This window comes from Phalacrocorax carbo, chromosome 4 (genome assembly GCF_963921805.1).
Source record: "Phalacrocorax carbo chromosome 4, bPhaCar2.1, whole genome shotgun sequence".
Classification (NCBI taxonomy): Eukaryota; Metazoa; Chordata; class Aves; order Suliformes; family Phalacrocoracidae; genus Phalacrocorax; species Phalacrocorax carbo.
In genome coordinates, this window is record NC_087516.1 from 3059220 (window position 1) to 3080642 (window position 21423).

Below are 21423 nucleotides of genomic sequence, written 5' to 3' on the forward strand. Positions count from 1 at the left end.
TCTAAATCACTACCTTTTAGCCCAAGATGTAAAGAAGCTTAACTAAGCGTTGTTTTTCTGTAGGCACCCATGATGTTTCAGAGTCAACAGGAATGAATATACAAACATGTACATCGCACCTCAAATGTAACTGTCACAGCCTCAGTGAATTTGTTTAAAAGATATGTCAAGTCCTGAGCATGTAGTAAGCATGTTCATGCTTTGGTTACTTCTTGCTACCTGTCTTAGAGCTTCGCATTTATAATATCTTTAATTTAGGCTTTCTGCCAATAGAAAAAACAAAAGCAATGCCATAAAATAATCTGAGAACAGTAGTTAGGAAGTGGGAGAGAGAGGGCAGGGGAGTCAGGAGATGACACCTCTTCCAGTCCTGTCTGTGTGTGTTGAATAATGCTAATCTAATAATCTAATATTGCAGTAGGTTGATGTTGGGAGGAGAAAACAGCTGCCTTTCCAAGCTGTGAATAGCTTAAGAATAAAATTCAAAAGCAACAGGACAAAAGTTTCCATCTTTCTCTGTCACCCCCCACCCTTGCATCAATCCACTGTGCAGATCAATAAGTATGCTTGGTATTAGTACTCAGCTTCCATTTGAAAGGAAATGTTATTTGCAGTTGCAAACCAAATGTGGACAGCCTGTAACATTTCCCTCTCTTCTTTTCCCAGTTCACCTCTTATCAGATACAATTCAAGGGGTCACAGCGACAGTCACAGGGGTGCAGTATCAGCAGTCCTGGCTCTGTATCATGTAAGTACCTGGATTATATTAGCAGAATCCACTGGCTGCTCAAAACTTGTAACTCTTCCTGTTGTTGGGAGGAATAGCGGTTCAGAATGTGTCCGTGTAAACCAAGATGGTGATACCCTCTCCATCCATCTTGGCCTGTGGGATTTCAGTCTTGGCGTTGGGCTGCTCCTCTTTGCAAATGGACGGGCAGTAGCCTGGGCAGAGATGACTACAGTATCTACAGGGCATTGAGCTCTTGGATTCTGTTGGAATCTGGTGTTAACAAGCTAAGAATGCTGAAAAAAATCTGAGCCAGAAAATGTTTTACTGAGAAATGTTAATGAGAAGAACTTCTGAAAGGGACAAGGAAACTGGTTCATGGACTACTTTGCTTACCAAAGTCTGGGAGCTTGTACCAAAAGAATTTCTTGGGTCTTTTTGAAAACATCTGAACTTTGTAACTGTAAATTGAAGTCAGAAATTCCGACACTATTTAGACATTGATTACTTTGACAATTATTTCAGGCACTGATTAATTGTCAACACTGTTAAGCACTGGAGCAGACCCTTAACACAGTAAGGACTGTCACCTGGGAATTGAGATATAGTGGCTTCTCCCCAGCTTCCACTTGACCAAGTTGGTTTTGAATTTGTTGTCTCAAAGTCAAGCATATTGGGTGAGGCAAACTGCCGCTTTGCAGGGGAAGGCCAGAACCTGAGTCACCCAGCCAAAGCAATGAGATTTGACTTCTTTTGCCTTATGTGTATGCAGTTTCTAAATCAAGTTGTCAAGAAATAGGTCAATTCCCAGAGAAATTATGAGGTTGTATTGATTAGGTGCTTTAAAGTCTTGCAGAGTGCATGCATGTGTAAGCCTTCACAGCCGGTTTGCTACAAATCCTGTCACAGTAACTTTCCTTCAACTAACAGTTCTTCTCTTACCCTCTGCTTATGGCTGGAAAAAATGTAGAGTATTCTGCCTTGGAAATAAATGATTTAAAACAAGCAAAAAAAGCCCCTAAAGAACCAAGCACCAACACCCCCCCTCCGCCTTCTTTCTAATCTGTTACGAAAGAGAAAGGTGTAAAAATGAAACTACAGCATATCAGGGCTCTATTCCGTAAAATAAATGAACAGATAATGTCTGTGCTGTGTGTGCTACTGTCAGTTCCACTCATACGCTGGGCACGTACAGAGCAGCCTGCACGGAGAAAAAAACAGGTTCATACAGTAAAATGGTCTTTCTGTACTGATCAACTAAGAGGGTTTTTGAGCCATTTTCTCCCCTTTGGAATGCCATAGGTAGGATGACAGCAATAAGGATATGTACATCCTGCTCTAGGAAAGGTAGAGGGTAGAAGTTTCTACCATGGCATCTGACAGGGCTCTGTGGAGGGCTTTGGAGAACGTTGACTTGACAAAGCATTTCTAGAGGCCATGACACAAATGCTGTGATTATATACATGAAGCTGAAAAGGGTTCAGACTTTCAACACATGAAAAGTTCAACCTTTATGCAGAAAGTGTGCCAAAGCTTTAAATGCATCCATGTGAGTAATACTAGCTTCCATGACAAGACAGGATTTGAAAAATAAGCTTACAGCCTGAAGGTGTCTTGTGCAAAACTTTCCTTGTCTCTTCCTTTTGTTACTCTGAAGAGGGAGAAGAAAGTGGTGGGAAAGCAGTGTGATGAGTTATTAACTATAATTATCTAATTATTGCACTGTATTTCTGTTGTAGCTATTGTGCAACAGATTGTGAACCATATTTTTAGATCTTACGTTTTTCTTGAAGTCGGGTTGCAAAACAACTTCCAAAACCCTGAAGTAAAAGGAATTTATTGATGAGAAAAGTTTCCATGTGAGTAGGAAGAACCTTTAAGATATCTGCTGTTCTTCATCCTTGCATTTAGTCTGTACCCTTTGCTAAATTTTATTAGCGCTGCTGGGTTTTGTGCACTTTAACTCTTTATTCCTAGTGGATGAGGTAGGCTGCAGTATCATGATAGGATTATATTAATGAGGAAGAGCAGTTGCGAGGCATGGCTTTGGGAGTGCTCCTTCTGCATTGACTTTGAGAGAGATATTAAAGCCAAATTAGCGTAGTCAGAAAGAAAAAACTTCTGTAGGATTTTCACTGAGTTGTGCGGAGCCTGGCTGCAGAAGAGCATTCTAACAGTAAAATTTGGTTCCCTCTCTTCTGTGCTAGAGGGGGCTGCTCTCATCTGACTTATCCTCACTGGGAAGAGTGATGGGAAAAACTTAGGTTGAAATAGTTATTCTGCTTCTGCTGGAATCAATACTTTCCTGGGTGTTTCAGGTGTATTGAACTGCCAGCAAGGTCCGATGTACCATTGGACCTGGGCTAACGCCACATGACAACAAACCACTGGGGAACTGAAGATCTTGAGGTCTGAGTGTTCCACTGAAGTCCAGGAAAACAACTGGCTTCTGATTCACAATAGGCTTTAGGGCTTTTCTCTTTTGTCAAGAATGACCAGAACCTGATCTTGCTGAAGCTGTACCATGGTACATAAGCTCACGGAAACCTTGAGACTCCTTGATTTAAGTAGTCTGCATAGCTGAGAGTAGCACAATGCTGCGTGCTCCACTAACCGGCAAGCTTCAGCTCTAGAGGAATGAAGGCTGCTAGGTGTCTGTGCATGCGATGGTTTTCTAACGAGAAAGCAAATCTTCAGAGCTGCAGATCAGCTTCATCAGTCAAGGATGTGATCTCATACCTAGGAAACCATGGACACAACTTTCCCCTATTTATAGTAGTTGCCAGAACAGCAAGACACTGACGTGCCGATCTCTTGCTGCTTCACTGTGAAGCTTTGCTGTTAGTAGGAGCTTCGGGGGGTACTCTGCTACCCCTCCAGCATGCAGTGACTGCAGCAGGTAGAGGTACTGCAGGGGAGTGCTTGGAGTTCCCCGTGAGCCACCCAGAGCCTGAGGGGCGGATAAACTGGATGATTTGAATGTTTTGGGTCAGGAAAAATGGGGAAGAAGCCCCTGTGAGAGCTATTGGTTTTGCTGTTGCACAGCTTTGTGGCTCAGAAAGCCTAAGGAAGGTGTGTCTTCCCCCTCTCTTATCCAATGGGATGTACAAGGAGAAGTGGCTGTCATCACAAGCCAAGCCCTGTCGCACCCAGTTCGTTATTTTCTGACAAATTGAGACGCAAATGCCTATTTCTTTAATTGTTTTTCCCCTTGGAGTGAATGATACCTAATGCTAAGGATGTTAAAGTAACTGTTAACTGTCTGCTGGTAGATCTCTCTCTTTGACATCCTCCTAGGAGAAACACCAGCTGTGTGAGTTATTGAACAAATGCTGCCTGAGCTGAGTGGAATTCCCCAGGCATCACAACTTCCAGGCTATGTTCTTCTTGCCAGGAGATAGATATAATTGCTTTCTTCCAAAGCTGGATCTGCAGGAAAAAAAAAAAAAAAACAAAACCATGAAAGCAAGCTGCTTCGCAGTCTGGATTGAGTAGTTGAGCAGCAATTTCCTTTGGCTGCATTGATAAGGCACATGGATTGGCAAAGGACTTATTTTCAGTGCATTCAACTGATTTGCTAAAGCTGTTTTAACAGGCAAAGAGAGAAAAACCTCTCTGCAAGCAAAGAGTGGTTTAGTGGTTTGTATGCACAGTGTTACTATAAAATTGCTTACTCTGATACAGTGTGTCATTGCAATGGCTCCTGTGGAGGAGTTTAACTCGGAAAAACCCAGGTAGCCTTTCAAAAACAGGTATTGTGAGGTTATTTTGGATATCAAGCAAGGCTGCTCTTCAAATAAGAGTAAAGTTGAAGAGTAATGACGTCTCAAGTTTAACATATAACTGATGTTTTTGTGAAACGTGCTATTAACGGATCTCTCAACAAAAGTAACGCGAAGCCCATTTCACGTGTTTAAGGATTTGTTGAGACCCAGAGGTTTGTGGGTCTATAGAAAAGCCGTGTTGCTTCTGATGTAGCTGTTGAATAGATTTCAAATAGAGGTGCTTCAGCCACTGGGTATTCCTCAGAATATTGCTCCTTCTTTCAAAGAGCAAAATGGGATGCTGTGGGAAATCAAACAGTTGAACTGTTTAAAACAAATTTTCTCCTTTAGAGGAATGTTTACAAGATTTGGAATCTTGTAAACAAGAGCCTCTTCTCTGAAATCTATAACTATCATCTCTCAAGTGTTCTTTGGGTTCAAAGAATTGATTAATTTTCTTTTAAGTACCTGTAGCTGCCCTTGTTGGGCTGTCCTGGGTTCTGCTGGAAAGCTGAAACCCTTGCAAGTGCTCTGTTCTGAAAAGATCTCCATTTCAAACCCTCATTAGGAATCTGAGCCCCAAAGGAGATCTGTTGGAGAGAAGGATGACTTGTTTTAATGCCTGTAGCATGTCTACAGGGAGGGGGAGAAGGTGTCTCCTTATGCCTTGACCTGTAGGAAATACTTTCCCCTCGGGAGATTATTTGCTATGGAGGATGGGTCTTTCTGGAGCCCAGCAGAGTACAATACCAGTCCAAAAAGATACCCGGCTTAGAGCGACTTGGCTGAAACCACTCTGCGCAAAGCTGCGGGTGAGCTGGCTTGCTGGTCACAGCTTCATTCTTCACTTGCAAATTCTGGTTTCTGAACGCTTGTGCCTGGAGCTGCTCTGCGGAGGAAGATTTATTTGCAGTGGATGAGAACAAGAAGTGTCATTGTTCTGCATCAGGACAGGAAAAGGCTGGCTAGCTGATTACCTCTGCTGGGCACTTTTTCTTACTGCAGGGGATAATTTGTTTCTGAATTAACTTCCTTTCTTGCCCTGTTTAAAGAGGGTTTCTGTTTCTCTTGGGTCTCCATAGTTTGACCCTTTTTATGATTTGTTTGAGAAATGTGTTATTACTCTGATAACATCTTGGGCGTGGGGCAGACCTGCAGCCTGTGTGACTCGGTATATCAGTGATTTTGGTGGAGCGTTGCCAGTTCTCACCATCCAAGCGCCATGCTCAATGCCACTAGATACGCAGCCTGGAAAGAGGAGGGCAGCGAAGCAGGAATGCGTTCAATAATTTAAATGCGCTTTTTATGAGCTCAGTTATTGGAGGATCAAGATAAAATTGCTGAGAATACAACCTGGCATCTCATTAAATCATAGCCCAGCTTTTCCTTGTGTGATTAATACTGGGTGAAAATAGATTTTTCAGATTGTTGGCCAAACCAAAGGAGAATCAAATTTAGCTCAACCCAAACCAAAAGGGAACTTAGAGGCTTTGGCCAAACCAGATGTGATTTAGAGTCTGCTGAAAAGGTCTTTCTAGTTCTCAGTTTTTTGGGGGCTTTGGCTATTTAGACTTCCCGATTTTTTTTTTTTTTTTTTTTTATTTTTAGTAGGAATTCACTGAAGTGCTACTTGAAAAAAAGTTGCTTCACTTTGAAAGTGGTTCTCCTCTTGGCCTGAACTATGCGGAGTTTTACCTGCGGTCTTGCATAACTTGGGATTTCTCCATGTGAGCGAAATAACCTTTTTTTTGTCCTTTACAAATATTTACACAAGTCTAACAGGGACTGCAATTTTGGTTTGTATTATATCTGTATCTGGATTCTGGAGTTAAAACAAAAGTGGGATCTGTAAGTGCTACACCAGGGAATAGGATTTGAATCAGCTAAATACTGGCTTAAATTTAAAGGAAAGTTTGAGATGCTGAATGATGCATGGGCAGAAGTGACTTGGCCTGCACCAGAAGAACTGAGACAACAGGGATTGTTTTTCCCCCCCCCAAATAAATTGATATAACAGAACAAGATGAGGCTTGGTGTAGAAGAGGCTGCAGTCTGGACAAGGGCACCGTCTCTCCCCTCCATGCAGCAATGCTCAGGTGCATCAGACCTTCTCTGTGGCACCTGTTTAAATCTGGTGGCACCCTGGTTTACCCTCACTAAACTAACTCAGCCTGATTTGTAAAGGTATTATTGACTTAAATTGTGTCCATACATTGACCTAAGCTAGGCTGGAAATTCTTCACTCAACTTTACTGGTGTAAGCGATATTGGTATTCAGGTGCAGGTGGCAGTGCCAATAGAGCTCTTTACGGAAGAGTTGGAAAAGGCTGTCTTTTGGTGTAAGAAGTCCCAAACTGCAGCTCTGTGGATAAAACAATTCCAGATAAAAGTGGGTTATAATGACAGTGGGTTTCTTGGTGTCTTGAACGTGCTCAGTGTTGCTAAACCTTCCATTACTGCCTAAGCACTAGGAGATCCTCGTGTTACGCACTATCCTGTCCCTCAAGGTAAGGAAACAGTGGACTTCTGATTTAGAGAAACAAGGTTGTGGCATGGCTGTCAGGAAGATTAGCTTGTATGTGAAAGCAATCCAAGAACAAAGAGCAGCCTTTTAGAGTCAGGTTTTCCCCTCCATACCCAAGAAGCTCTTGAGCTCCAGTGATGTAGCCTTGTGGACTGGCACTGTTGGCAGGACTGTCACCTCTGGAAAGCACGGCCTTAGAGACAACTTACTGGAGCTGAAATGTAACTGTCACTTCAGGGAGAACGCTAGCTACAGAAGAACGTGTGGCATGCTTAATTTGCACTATATAACAGATTTTGCCAAATAACTTGCTAGATTGCTACATGACTTCACATATTGTTGCTAGGGGAGCAGGAGCCCTGCATGTGAGGGGCCCCTCGGGACAAGAAGGGCCTTGAGGGGCTGGAGCGTGTCCAGAGAAGGGCAGTGGGGCTGGGGCAGGGTCTGGAGCACAAGTGTGCTGGGGGGCGGCTGGGGGGGTTTAGCCTGGAGCAGAGGGGGCTGAGGGGAGCCCTTCTCGCTCTCTGCAGCTGCCTGAGAGGGGCTGGAGTGAGGGGGGGGTCGGTCTCTGCTCCCAAGTCACCAGTGACGGGACGAGAGGGAACGGCCCCAAGCTGTGTCAGGGGAGGTTTAGGTTGGAGATGAGGGGAAATGTCTTCCCTGCCAGAGCGGTCAGGCCCTGGCACAGGCTGCCCAGAGAGGTGGGGGAGTCCCCGTCCCTGGGGGGGTTCAAACAACATGCAGACGTGGCACTTGGGGACATGGTAGTGTTGGGTTGGTGGTTGGACTTGCTGATCCTAGAGGTCTTTTCCGATCTTAATGATTCTATGGTGATTCTATGTTGGCTTTCCTTCCTTGAGTAGGAGCAAGCTGAAATTCTCGGGGGGGTTACGATATTTCAGTTTCTTGGATTTAGTCCAGAGGTGTGGGAGCAGGCAAGCAGGTACTGATGAGCAGCACTGCCAAGAGGTGGTTGGCAACTTGTACCTCCACAGCATGTGCAAAATCAGGTTTACGTGCATGCCTTGCACTTCAGGCTCCTAGGGATGTGCTGGTGCGATCAGCCCTTGTCCTGTAACAAGTCTTCTCTGGCCATGCTTTGTGCTCCTGTAGTTCTTGCTAGGTTGGGTACTGCCTGATAGACATGATTGGAAAGGGATGTCTGGAAAACATTAGTACAGCTCTGTGAGCAATAGGTATCTGATAGATGCTTCTGGCCATCTCCAGAATAGACATGATGTTCAAAAAGCCCAGAAGGCTTTCCTTTTCAGAACAAATTAGTTCGTGAGCTCCACACCTGAGGTATGAAAATACTGAGAACAAAGCACAAAATAAGGGTCACTGTTGCTAACACTGACCAGTTCATGTGGATGAAGGTGAGAGAACTGAAGATGTTGGACGACTTGAAGGTTCTACTGTTAGTCTAAAGCCCAGAGTTCATGTATTTCACCCATTAACCTCCCAAACTGTAACACAAGGAGACTTGTATGCTGTCTAGCCACAGCAGGATTGCTACTGAGGCCCTTGATTTGCTTGTGAAAACCAGTCTTGTCTGTGCTCGTTTAATCACTTGGGAGGGAAGGACAAGGATTGTTACAAATCCAAACGATGGGTTTAGTGGAGAAGATAGCTTGCTCTCTGTTTTCAATTACTTTAGAAGAGATTTATTCCTAACCTTAGGACCTGCCTTGATCTTTCTCCCTTCTAAAGCTGATTTGAGTAGAACAAGGACAAGGGGTTGTGGTGGAGGGGAGTTAGGAAATAAATGAAACTCTGTCGTCTTACTCATGGCCTGTGTTGCTCTAATTAAGCTCTTCAGTTGCTCTCAGAGAAGTGCCTTTGTCAGATTAACTTGTGTAAGTCGGCTGCTTCCAATCTGTGATCAGGAAGTCAAACTAAATAAGAAAATACTTGGTGGTGCAATTTTTTTGTATGCAAGTTATTAAGAACTTCATAGAAAATGTACTAGTTGGGAGCACCTTATGTCCAGCCAAAGATCTTCAGAAGCCATTACTGGGACAACATTCAGGGTGCATGGGTGTGAGAATACATGTTAAAAGGAAAGGAATGGGCTAGGATTATGGAAGAGAAGTTAAAGGAGAGATGATTTAAGGTCAGTGGTAGACACTTGCTAGATGAATAAATGGGAGAAAGCAGTCTAAGTGACTTTGAACCGGGGGGAGGGGGGAATCACCCTGAGGTAGGAAAACACACTTCCATACTTCTTTCAGTGTCAATAGTCAAAACCTACGTATGTATCTCATTAGTGCTTTTCAGAAGAATTAAGTAGTAGGTGGCTTTAATGGGAACAGGAGATGTGCAGTCCAGGCTAGTGTTAACCTCTTCCTGCAACCGCACCAAGCCGCTTTGCTGCTCTGTCAGGATTTCCCAGGAGGAAAAATGATGGCTACTCAGATCACAGCTTTTTTAAAATATCCCTGGGTGGAGACAGACCTGGTATTTCATGGCTTCCACAAGTGATCTCTGTGTTTATTTCAAACAACCTGTTGCTAGTCTTTGTTGTGGGACTCAGACAGCCATCGCATGCCCAGCAGGGGTGGCTGGGTTGCAGCCAAGCATTTACCTCTAAGCAGTAACCTGCTACAGCCTCTGTAGATCTTGAGCAAGGAGGTCAGCTTGGTTTCTGTAACACACCTGTACCAGAAAGGGCTAAAACAGCAGCTGAGAGCAACTAGGGAAAGCCATTCAAACAAAGATCTGCCCAGGGCAAAAGAAGTGGAAATGCATTGGTTTGGCATCTTGCCTTAACGTTTCCAAAAGCACTTTGGGAGATCGGGTGAAAGGAAATTAAACTTAAACTGCTTTTCAGTAATTTAGGCGCCGGCGGTTTTTTTTTTGTAGAAGCTTCTGTAGCACTGCAAGTACCAGGTATGTTGCATTCTCTGTCTTGATTTCTTGGCTATTAAGAAGCAAATGGGGGAAGAGGTAGAGCACACCTTAAAATATCGGGAGTTATTCCCCATGAAAACATGGCTGTTCAAATTCCACGAAAAGCTAGCAGAATTGGGCTAACAGTAACTTAAAGTCACTGTTTCAGACTTCAGAAGTGAGCCTTTCACAACCAACAACACTCTATTTCTCAAAGTTGAAACGTGAGATTACAAACCTCGCATGCCATGTGTCACAGTGCCATGTATAACAATGACATCTTCCTTGACAGTTGCACCATAAAGTCCCTTCAGCGACGTCATGTTTGCATCAGCCGCCTGGAGAGGCCTCAGAATTGGGGTGAAAACTCCTGTGAAGTGAGATTTGTGATATTAGTCCTGGCTCCTCCTAAAATGGTGAGTGTTGCTCTTGCTTGCTCTGGTGCTTTGGAGGGTTCTCCCAGGATTGCTTTTCCTTGGTCATCTTCTAGTGTTAATGTCAATGTATTATTCTTAAAACACAAGGGGATGTGAAAAGGCCTGAGATCATCTCAGCAGTTGTCAAGATGGTTTATTCGAAGTGTCTGTGAGGTGTAGATTACTTGGCTGCATCCTCGACTCATACTGGAGAATGGCCTCTAGCCTGACTGGGAGAGGAGAACACTGAGGATCAAGTGTCTGTAGTCCCCATACACCTTTTGCTAGAGCTATCTCCATGATGCTTGTAACACTCCCCAGACTACCCCCCACTCCAGCTTTACCAGTTTAGTGGTAAGGAATTTTTTAGAGGTAAGGAACGCTCTTCCTGGTTAAAGCCATGCTTGTGAAGGGCTCTTGTGAGTCTGCAGCTGATGCACCACTGCAAAGGTCTGGGTTGTTCCCAGCAAACTCTCTTGATGGGACTGACAATTACGCTGAAGATGTGGTTGCAGCAGCTGTAGATGGACCAATGTAACCAAGAGGAAGATATAGTTTTGTGAGCTCTATTGCATTATGGGTGAGACTATCTGCAGGCTGGGGTGCTCTTAAGGTCAGACTGTGCTGAGGTCTTTTGGGTTGTAGTTTCACAGCTCTTGGCACTTGAAACAGCGAGGTTAAAGCTTGCTTAAGTGTACTTACTGGTTCTTTGGTGTAGACAAGGCCAACAAATGACATAGTAGTACATATTTACTGCAGAATCGCGGGGGGCATTAGGGTCAAGTGGGGTTCACTATCCTGTCTTCCTAGAAAGCCCTGGCTTGATCAAGATGATATGTTCTTCTAATGGTTGAACGGTTCAGAGCTCAAGACCTTTTCACACTTAAGCTGGCTGTTTACACGTTGGGGCTGCTAGGTCTGTGTTTCTGGGAGGTGCTGGAGAGGCTGGGGACCTTGTCTGGAAAAGGACATATCCTGATTCAATTTCCTGCTCTTTAATGCTATCTGTGTGACCTTGGGACCTTCTAGTCTGGTCTGTCTGTCTCCTCCTCCCCTCCACCACCACCTTTGTTTAAATGGAAATACTGGTGTTTCCTTATTTCCCAGGATTTCTGGCAGATCTTTCCCAACTGAGCAGTTCAATGCTTTTGGCATAGGTATCAAACCCAACAAGCTGAAAACATATTGATGTTCCTTATGAACAGCAGCAGGCAAACAACTGAATCTGCGTGCAATTGCATTGATCTGTCTTTTATTGTATGGTAGTTCGCTTATCTCCGGCCAGCTACGTGCAAAGCACCCGGCAAACAGCTCTGCATCCGCTTGTATCCTGAAAGTTTGCAGTTCCAATGGACAGCATCAAATTAAGGAAAGGGAGTGGGGGCCAAGCAGAGCTGCAGTTGCCAATACGCTTTTTATTTTAAATGAGTTTATCTAGCCAGCTCTACGCATTTCTGGTACAGCAGTTAAAATAATTAACCTGTTGACAGTAACAGATTCAATGAGCCTTGCTTGGGGAGAAAAATAAAAAGCCCAGAAAAGGGGCATCTGTTGTGTTGAGGAATCCAGATCCTTGGCCTTTTCTAATATAGAGGATGGGAAAAAAGCCTTGTTCCCTTGCAAGTCTCTGTGCTCTTCCTCTAAATTGTTAGTGTCTCTGGGAAAGCAAAGAAAGGGAGCAGCATTGGGCAGCTTGAAGGTAGCCCCTTGCAGTATCCAGCCCAAGGACTACTCTCACTGCTTAGAGGTGACAGGAGAAGCCTCCCTTGATGGCAAATCCAGGCTGGATCAGTCTGAAAGGACCAAGGTTACAAACTTTGAAAGCAACTCCCAGAGCAGATGATCTTCAATTAAATCCAAACCCTTCCCTAGAAGCTTCAGTTGAACATGTCTTGCAACCATGTCTGAAGGGATGTTCCCTTTGATGGAGGAGAGGTGGAGGCAGGGCAATGTGACTGATGGAGCAAGTACAGTGTTAGTGATGACTTTGGGACTAGTGCAGTGCCACCCACATGTCCATGCTTCTGCGTCAAGCAACACTGAATTGCTTGGTTGTGTTCATGAAGAAATTGTTCGTCTGCAATGTTATGAATCGTGAAAACTAATTCAGATCAATCACATATGCTTGCTATTACTTTCACAGTAACACGAGGAGCTTGGAGGCTGTCCAAAGGAGGGCGATTGTTTGGGTGTCTCTAGCAGTTGCTGCGTCTTGAGCGTAGCTAAGTCGGGTGTGTTAAAACTTTGCATCAAAAGGAGCTCTAAATGAGCTATGGTTCTACATAACTTTAGTCAGGACAGAGAATATACTTAAGGCAAAGTGGTACGAGCCATTGAGCAGGTCAGGGTTTGTAGATCTTGGATTTGTTGGGTTTGTGGAGGGATAGGGAGCTCAGTCTCCTTTACTGTTCCTTTTGTATCTAATTTCCAAGATGCTTGGAGGAATATGAAAGCAGGCTTGGATACTGTTGAAGCCGGACCTTCAAAGATCAGGCCTGTGGCTCACAGAAACGTTAAAGCCTGCAAATAGGCACTTGTTCTTTTTTTCATGTTTGCAAGGCTCCTGCCCCTTCCAAGCAGTTAACGAAGATAGACAGTGTTGCTTGTGCATGTGTTTGGCTGCTGCTTTCCTATGCTTTGCTCTGTGCCAGTAGTTACTTTAGCTGAGAGCTCTAAATCTCTTCTTGTGCTGTCAGAATGGCCCCAGAGAAGCCAACTCTATTGAGTTTTAATGCCTAGAAAATTGGAAGCTGATGAAGCAGATGTGCACAATAATCTTGGTCTTACCAGAAGAGAGAGATTGGGACACTTCCACCTGCAGGAACCTTGACTACAGCATCTTTCCATCCCAGTATCAGTAATGCTGAGATGCTGTAGGATAGCAGAGGTTCTTATTTGTTTAGTCCTAGCAGCCTTGAAGGGAGACTGGGGCTAAAATGCATGCTCAGCATGATTCAGCTTTGGATTGAATACTGGAAAGTTGATCAGTCTTACTTGATCAGTGTTTCTGGTCAGGGCTTGTGTGTTGGTGCCTTAGCAGGATCCTCTATCGTTGGTGTGCTCATCTGCAACAGCTTCCACATGTACCATCAGGTGTCTCTGAGGTCCTGGAAGCCAGGCAGCTTGCTCTTCAGATGGTGCACAATAGGGCAAATCAGCAGTTCTACCTTTCAGAAGTGAAAGAAAATAGTGTTACAAGTTTTTTTTCTGTCTCTTTTGTTCCTCCACTCAGAAAAGTACCAAAACTGCCACAGAAGTGGGCAGGACATTTGCCACGATGTTTTCAGACATAACCTTTCGGCAGAAACTGCTAGAAACCAAAACCGAAGAGGAGTTCAAGGAAGCCTTAGTCCACCAACGCCACTTGTTGACGGTGGTGAATCAGAGACCCTCAGCAATGAGTGATGGGCACAAGTCACATGGTCCTAAGCCACTCAAGGTAAGGCTGGTCAACGTCTGCCATGTCCCTGCTTCAGTGGTGTCCAAATGTATAAATGCAAGGGGTTTGGGGTAAGGAGATGAAGCACTTGCAGAGCCCTAGCAAGCTCTCAGCGCAGAGGTTTCTACGTACGGCCGCTGTGTGCATGTCCACCCTCCTCAGCTCCTGCTGTAAATCTAAAAGAAAAACCACTTCAAAGAGGCAGGTGCTGAAGGGATGCAGAGCAGTAGGGGGTTGAAATGGTTACAGGACTTTGATTCCAGATGCTTAGTCAAGGGTGGGATTAATGGATCACCGTGTGTTGTTGATCCAAGGTACTTAATCCGTACAATCAGAAGTCTCTGAAGGAAGCTGCTGCTTGTCTTTCCTGCAGCCAAAAGACTACTTGGCCATCCCTGCATGATAATTTCACTTAAAAGTTGCCTGACAGTATTTGGCCTGACTTCTCACTGTTTGATCTGTAGCTCTGTAAAATGTTACTTGCTTTGTACTTTAAAGTTTGAGGGAAATGCTGTAATTCAGCTTTCTTTTCTGGAATTTCCTGTGTATTGGTCATTGCTTTTCTTTTCCGTTCAGAAATTCATTTTGTAACCAGACAGCATACCTGAAAAACAAACTGTGCCATCTCTAACTCGGGGACAGAAGCAGCAAGCTAAGTAACCTTAAAGCTTTGGGTTGCCTACAGCGCAGAAGCTGCTTAACTTATCACATTTTCTTTTTTCCTGGAATAGACTTAAGGGGTTTGATCTGCACATCTGGAAATGAGCAAAGCTCATGATTTTCCTGCAGAATCGCCTTGCTTATAGGTAGCGCTTTGAACTTTGCTGGACTCCATACCTGCTCTTAAGTTTGCAGAACAAGTCCTGAAACCCTCATCAAACCTAGGTCATTCAGAGTTGTGGTAGTTGGAGTAGTTGCAGTAATCGAATTTAGGTGAAGTACATTTAACTATTTGCACTTGGCCTTTCAAAGGTGATTTTTGGTAGAGCAGTTTGAAGCATCTGGCTCTGTCTTCCGCTAAAGCTACCACTTTTTAAACATCCGTAGAGGATTTTCTGCTCTGTGGTTTGGTGAGCAGGAGGGCGGGATGCATCACTGAGCTTGTAGACATTGACCCTGAGAAGCGGTGGTTCCTACCTGCCTTGCTGGGCAAGCAGCCTTGGCCGGGCAGACTTCTGACAGCTCTGAGCCAATGCTGTATATAGTGATACTTATTTCTTTAGGGTTTGCTCTTGGCGTTGACTGTTCTTGGTCTGGATTTGGTAAATAGTTGGGTTTTTAAATTTATCCTTCAGCTCTCATAAGATGCAGCCTGTATAGTAATAACTCTGTTTTCTCGTGTGTCATGGAAGAAGCCATCCCCCACCCCGCCTTGCCAGCATAGACCTTATGAAGCGGGATGGAGATTTCTTCTCCTGGCAGGCAAAGATTTGCTGGAGAAGTGAGGTTGATTTGAGATTGTAGCCCACATTCCTCAGTTCCTGTAAGAGCCATCTCCAGCAGCATCCCCACCCCCTCACCTGCCCTATGCGATAGCCTTCTAGAAAAGCAGCATATGAGCACAAACACGCGAGACCAGGGGTGTAATTTCAACCTGTGAACCACCCCCAGTGAAATGGATACCTTAATCCAGAGCCACTGTATTATGACAAGCGAGCCCTCAGGAGGGGGAGGGTAAAGCCTTTTGGTACCATAAAAATCTGCCTCCTGTCTCCCTTCTTCTCTTGGTCCTGCAGTGATGGAGAAATGGACCTCAAACGCTCTGTGTGTGAGTGGGATTTTTGAAAGTGCTTAGTTTTGCCCCCCTGCTAAAATACTGAAGGGGACCTGACAGTTGCATACCATGCCGTGCCAAGAGCAGCCAGTTTGCTTTGGCTCATCTCGGAGGGTTATTTAGGCAAGGCTGCATACTCAGTCATAATTAAGTCAGCCTGAAAGCCTCTTGTTTACTGAGGCATCTAATTGTGATTTTGTCCATGGAGGAGCCCCTAACAGTTATGATGCTTTCTGGCTGTGATTTTTGTCTGATACCTGTGTGGCTTTGCTGAGACGGCCAGGCTATGCTTGCTCGGCATCAGCAGGAGGAAGGATAGTCTGTGTCCCTAGTCTGTGTGAAAGACTTGTGCAGCCCCCCAGTACTTTAGGGGGGAGGACTGAGAAAAGGTCGGTGGTGTTGGAGCAGATATTTTCTGTCTGGCTTTGTAACTGCTGTTAAGTGCTGGCTTAGCCTCTTCCTCTAACCCAAACAATGGTTGCTTATGGCAGGAGTCTTGGAGGGATTTGTAAAATGGAACATTTAATAACTTCATCTAGGCTTTTTTTGTTTGTGTTGCTTTTGCTGCTCTTTCCTCCCTTGTGTATTAGGAGCAGCATGGGCAAAGCACTAAAGGACTTGCAGAAGAGGAGAGTAAGGAGGCTACAGAAGGATTTGGTGCGGGGTACCTGAGCTGCAGTTCCTAAAGGCTAGTAAGCCTTCAGGCTTATAAGATTTCAGCTTGGTGTTGGAGGGGGATGCAACTCTGGCCTCCTGGATAAGGCCACCTAGTATCAGGATGTTAAATCAAAACGATGGCAGGGACATGAAAGAGGTGCCACCACAAACGGGAGAGGAAAGGCAATGGGTCAGCCGAACTTGACCCACTGAAGGAGAAGTAGGGAATGGCAGCCCAAGAAGTTCCTAGCACTGAAGTGTATGAGGAAGCAGATGGAAAGGGGGCAACAATGAAGTGTCAGCACTGTCCTTTCCAAAATTTTTTGAAACCTCACAAGGCGCAAGCTCAGAAAATAGTAGGAGGCAAAAGCTAGACTGAAACATGTCTGGAGTAGAGCTAGACAATGAAGATACATGGTGGATAGGTTGGGAGATGAAAGTAAAACCCAAAAGGGCAGTAACTTCAGAGGACAGTATCCTCAGTCTTTTATCTCCTCAGTGCAACCCGAGGTGAGTAGAGCAGAAAGGAAGGTTAAGAGGAGGATTAACCATATGAAAGAAACAGCTTTCCCCATACTTAGCCACTGATGAGGTTTAGCTTGACATCCCCATGCCCTACTCCAGGCTAAATTTGCATATGTGCAAGGAATAAATCTGTGGAGGAATCTGGGGTCTCAAACATAACCCATTGGCTCCCTCTTCTCTCAAATTTGCCTCAACATGCCTGGCAGGGCAAGTTAGGCAGTGCTTTTCTCTTCTGCACACTTACTGCTGCCTAGAAAGAGGCAACGTGCATGAGTGCGCCTTCCCTCCCCTCCCCACGCTCAGCCCCAGGCCAGCAGCAAGCATGTGGCTTCTTCCCTGGAAGATGAGATACCCCAAGCATTGTTTTCCCCCTACTCACTGCAGTGAGACGAGTCAACACATTAGTCATTAAAGCTATTGTGATTCTCAGGCTGACTCGTGCCTTCAGGAATGTCTTTCTGGGGGGGGGAAATTAAATTGCTTTTCAAGTGCATATGGCTTTGATGTCCAAATATGCCTCCAAATATAGTTTAGGCTCATAGCTTTATCAGAAATGCTTAAAATGCAGATGTTATGCTGGTGTCTGCTGTCTTTTCATCCTAATTATTCAGGTTAGAGTGTTGAAACTGTCCTAAAGAATACAGGTGTATTGGCAAAATGCACAGACTTGACTTAAGTAGCTGAAATATGAGATGTCAGAATCACTGATAAAGGAGCGGGTCCTCTGAGGTATCTTGCCATGCCCAGCGTGTTCTTTCTAAAGGAGAGGTTTTCTTGTTGTGTTTCACTTCTGGCTCTGATCTTCCAGGTGCTGCAAAGCAGGTGAGTCCCATGAGAAAAGGCAACGTTGTGTGTAGTCTGTTAAACAAGCACTGTAATGCCAAGTCCTTTCTAAAGCAGTGTTTTTTATCAGTTTCCACATAAACCAGCCAAAGGAAGATATCTGTGCATTTCTGAAATGATCTGTTGGTGTAAATTTTGGATCTCTGCTGCCTAACACTCCTTAGCAGAGGTTATAAGACTTCTCTGTCTAGTTCTGCAACCAACATATGAAATGTTTTAGGCGAGACAGCTGGGGTAATTAGCGCTATAGAAAGGTGCATTTGATTTTCAGAGTAGTATGAGCACTCTGAGGATAACAGGAATAAATTTGACAGGTGCCTCATTTGTAAGTGTTGCCTACTCTGATGCTTTCCATGTGCTTTCCGTAAGGATGCAGTTGTGAGAATTGGGAGGCTGTAAGTCAAGAGCAGCTGTCACATATTTCTGAAAAGCTCCTTATTGCCTGTGCTGAGCATCAGATTGTATAAATAATCATACCGCACCTTGCCGGCCCCCAAACCAGAAATAAAAGGGAACACGTTGGGTTTTTTGAACCCTTTCACAATGATCTTACTGCCTTTTAATGGGAAGAAATTATGGCTTGGTTATGTGAAGCTATTCAAGCCTGTTCCCTTTGGGTGGAGTTTGAGGTGTAGGCAGTCTTAGTTCCCTTACTACATCTCTTTGAGGTCTCCCTTTCCCATAGCAATGCCACGGAAGGAGCATGTGCAGGGGATCCCCTTTCAGAGGCTTCGCGTGGACTTGGGGGAAGGTTTTTTTTGTGGTGGCATCTAAAGAAACAGTTGGCTAGAGGGATGGGAAAGGCATCTCTGACTTGATGTTTAACCCCAGGGTACCCAAGGTCTCATCCGGCTGTCGGCCAGGGTGCTTTCAGTGGGTTACACTGTGTGCATCAGCTCCCGCACCTGCAAAACAGGGATGCAGATATGAATGGGAGGTGGGGAATAGGGAAGGAAGGGAGGAAAATGGGGTGGTATGGGGGATTTTTCTCTTTTACAATGCTTTTGAGGCTATAAATTGAAGTGCGAAGAGTTTATTTTTATTATCATTACAAAATCTGATCTGAATGCCCTATTCAAAATGACCAATTTTGCTCCTATCAGTATTGAATAAGGAGGTTAATCTCTTTAACAATACATGAGCCTTTAAACTGACACAGCACTTCCTTCCTTTCTTTAGTTGCACGAGTTTCTCAATGTTGGCAAGGGGATTTCTGATGACATTGCACGAAGACTTCCAGTGTACGCTTTGGACTTCACTGACGGTATGTTGGCCAATGTTTATGAAAGCATTGGCTTGATTTTGAATTTTTTGTGATGTGATGTCCTGTTTACAGTGTGCACTGAATGTGTTCTTTGATATGTGTAACAGTGCTCTTATTTCTTATTTAAAAGACTGTTTTTGACATAAGCCTGTGGATAGGCAGCGTGGCACACTATAGATGAGAACCTTGCAGTGGTCCCTTAATGAAGCTGCTAGCTGTATGTGGATGAGGATTTTAATTTTTATTAAGCAATGAGGTGATTAAGTGGATTGATTATTGTTGTGTGTAGACGCAGATCAACTCATTGCAACCTAATTAATCAGCACCGGCCTAATAGGCCCTTTCTGCTGTCTTTGCAAGCCAGCATCAATAGCAATTACAGTGGTGCTGTGGGAGTTGAGAACGCTTAAACAAAATCTGAGCTCCAGTAACTTCAGCTCGGTGCTTTTAAAAACAGGATACAGTGTTTATACTAAGCCTCAGGTTTTGGGCTTTATATAGTTCCCACAATGGCTTTGTTGGTTTAAAGAATCACTTTCTCTCTTTTCGCTTTCAGACTTTCACTTTCAGACATTCTTAAAGGCTGAGAAAAGTCTTCAGGGCAAACTACGATTACAGAGCCTCAGCCTGATATCAAAATATGTTCAGCTTCTTACAGCTTATTGGGGAGTTGGTTAATATATTGAAATACCAAACCCAGAAAATTTGCATAAAATAGAGATGTAGAGTGTAGGCAGGGAGAATCTGGAGGCTTTATCGGACACCCTCCTGCTGTTAAATCCTCCTTAGCTCAAGCCACAGTGCCACAGCCTTTCCCACGGCACCTCTGCTGAGGGCCATCTCCCTTGGAGTTGGCTTAAGAAAATGCATGCCCAAGTCCCGCTTTGCAGACAAGTATTCTAGTGCAAAGCCACCTTCCGCAGCAGCTTAAGCTTAAGAGCAAGGATGGGCAGGGTAGGGATGTGTGTCCTCCACTACTTTGCTGGTGGTGACTGTTCTTGTTGAAGAGGAACATAGCGAACGGCTGGCAGCAGCTCAGCTGAAGGAGGCGCCGTGTGTCTGGCGGAGCTGCCAAGTAGCTGCTTCCCACAAAGATCCAGCTTTACCGACTAGGAATGCTTCACCCACCATGAGGCGTTTTGCAGTCAGTGGTATCCATTCTGCTGGGAAGGATAACATGGGATGAGATGCTGGCTTAGCACAGTGGTTGAGCGCTGGATGCTTTTGCCAGGTGCTTTGTAACTGCTGGGCTTAAACTACTTTCAGCAGGCTTGGGGTGAAAGGGCAGGCTCGTTTAAAGTCACGCTAATGCGGTGTTCTCTGAGGGTTGAGTGTATGTTGAGGAAGGTGGTGGGCAAGAAAATATTCTCAGGGTAGCAGCAATGAGTCTGACAGAAGAGAATATTTCTTGGCATGTGCATCACTGGTACTAGATCTGGCAGGGGAACTCAGCTCCTAACCCGGCCACCTCTGGAGCGGGTTTAGGACACTTCACCTCTCTGGCTGTTGCTTTGTAGGGTTGTCAAAGTCTGACTTTTCATTATAAATTGATACTGAGGCACTTTTCGGAAGTGCTGCAGAAGGAGCTTGTGGGTACCCATGTGCATCTCGAGACAGAGCAGTGTCTGCTATGGCTGTCAGTGTTCTGAGTGCAGCAGGTTCACAGGCACAACAGCATCATACGATGGTCCTGCAGCAAACTTTGGCTGTCAGCAGAGTTGGAAATCCATTCCAGGGTCCATGTTCTGGCTCTGCACGCATCCAAATTAACCTGTGTGTGCTGCCTCTCAGCCCTGGGGCCGTCAGCTGTAGCCAGGTCCGCAAGCTTTCCATGAGCTGATGTACATAGCAGGTCAGGCTTGGCCTAAACAAGGTGCTGGGACTGACTAGATTGAAAGAACTTTTCCCTTGGTTGCATCTTCCTGAGTGATGAAATACTGTCATAGCGAGAATCCAGCATTACAAATATTTCAGAAAAAATGGTTTTGGTGTAAAATGCAAATATATGTTTAAAAAGCATCAGTGAATTGTTATACAATTTCTGGAGAGTGGAAGGTGCAGAAATGAGCCAAGTGACGCTCAAGACCTACTGCAGCTCAAATGTGAAGTACTCACCTTAGGAGCAGCTGTGCTCTTTTGAATAGGTTATGGGGAAAGGAGGATATTTAAAAAAAAAAAAAAAAAAACACACAAAAAACCCCCCCTCTATATATTATTATGCTCTATTTCTTCCCAGAAACCAGAAATTAGGATGAATTCTTTAAGGGTCTGCATGGAATGAATACCAGATGGAGTATAAAGTATCTGCCATAAACCACCAAGACTGAAGGTGATCAGGAATGTGAAATTCCTGGACCATCTCAAAGCACCAGTGTACCAGAACACTGGGGATTTGAGCAATCCAAGTATCTGTGCTCCAGACAACCACACGTGCATCATCAAAGACCTCTGAATTATAAAGATGCCTTTTTTTGAATGGTCGGAGTCTCTAAGTCCTCAATCTGAGAAGCATCCTGGGGTTTTGGTTTAGACAGATAAACCGAATGAGGGCAGGGTGATAAATAATAAGGCTTTTGTAGGGCCAGCAAATGTTGTCAGTTG

General features: G+C 44.6%; 1 protein-coding gene across 4 annotated transcripts in view; it reads left to right on the forward strand.

The window, feature by feature from the left end:
• The window catches only part of SLC4A11 (solute carrier family 4 member 11), a 142853-nt gene that overhangs the window by 89859 nt on the left and 31571 nt on the right, over nt 1–21423 (forward strand). For 2 of the 4 annotated variants that reach the window (XM_064448833.1, XM_064448836.1), the window contains exons 6-10: nt 64–126; nt 667–748; nt 10197–10320; nt 13553–13759; nt 18738–18822. In XM_064448833.1, coding sequence (XP_064304903.1) covers nt 64–126; nt 667–748; nt 10197–10320; nt 13553–13759; nt 18738–18822 — 561 coding nt within the window. The remainder of the gene's footprint in view (nt 1–63; nt 127–666; nt 749–10196; nt 10321–13552; nt 13760–18737; nt 18823–21423) is intronic. The other 2 variants (XM_064448835.1, XM_064448834.1) reach the window with 1 other exon arrangement.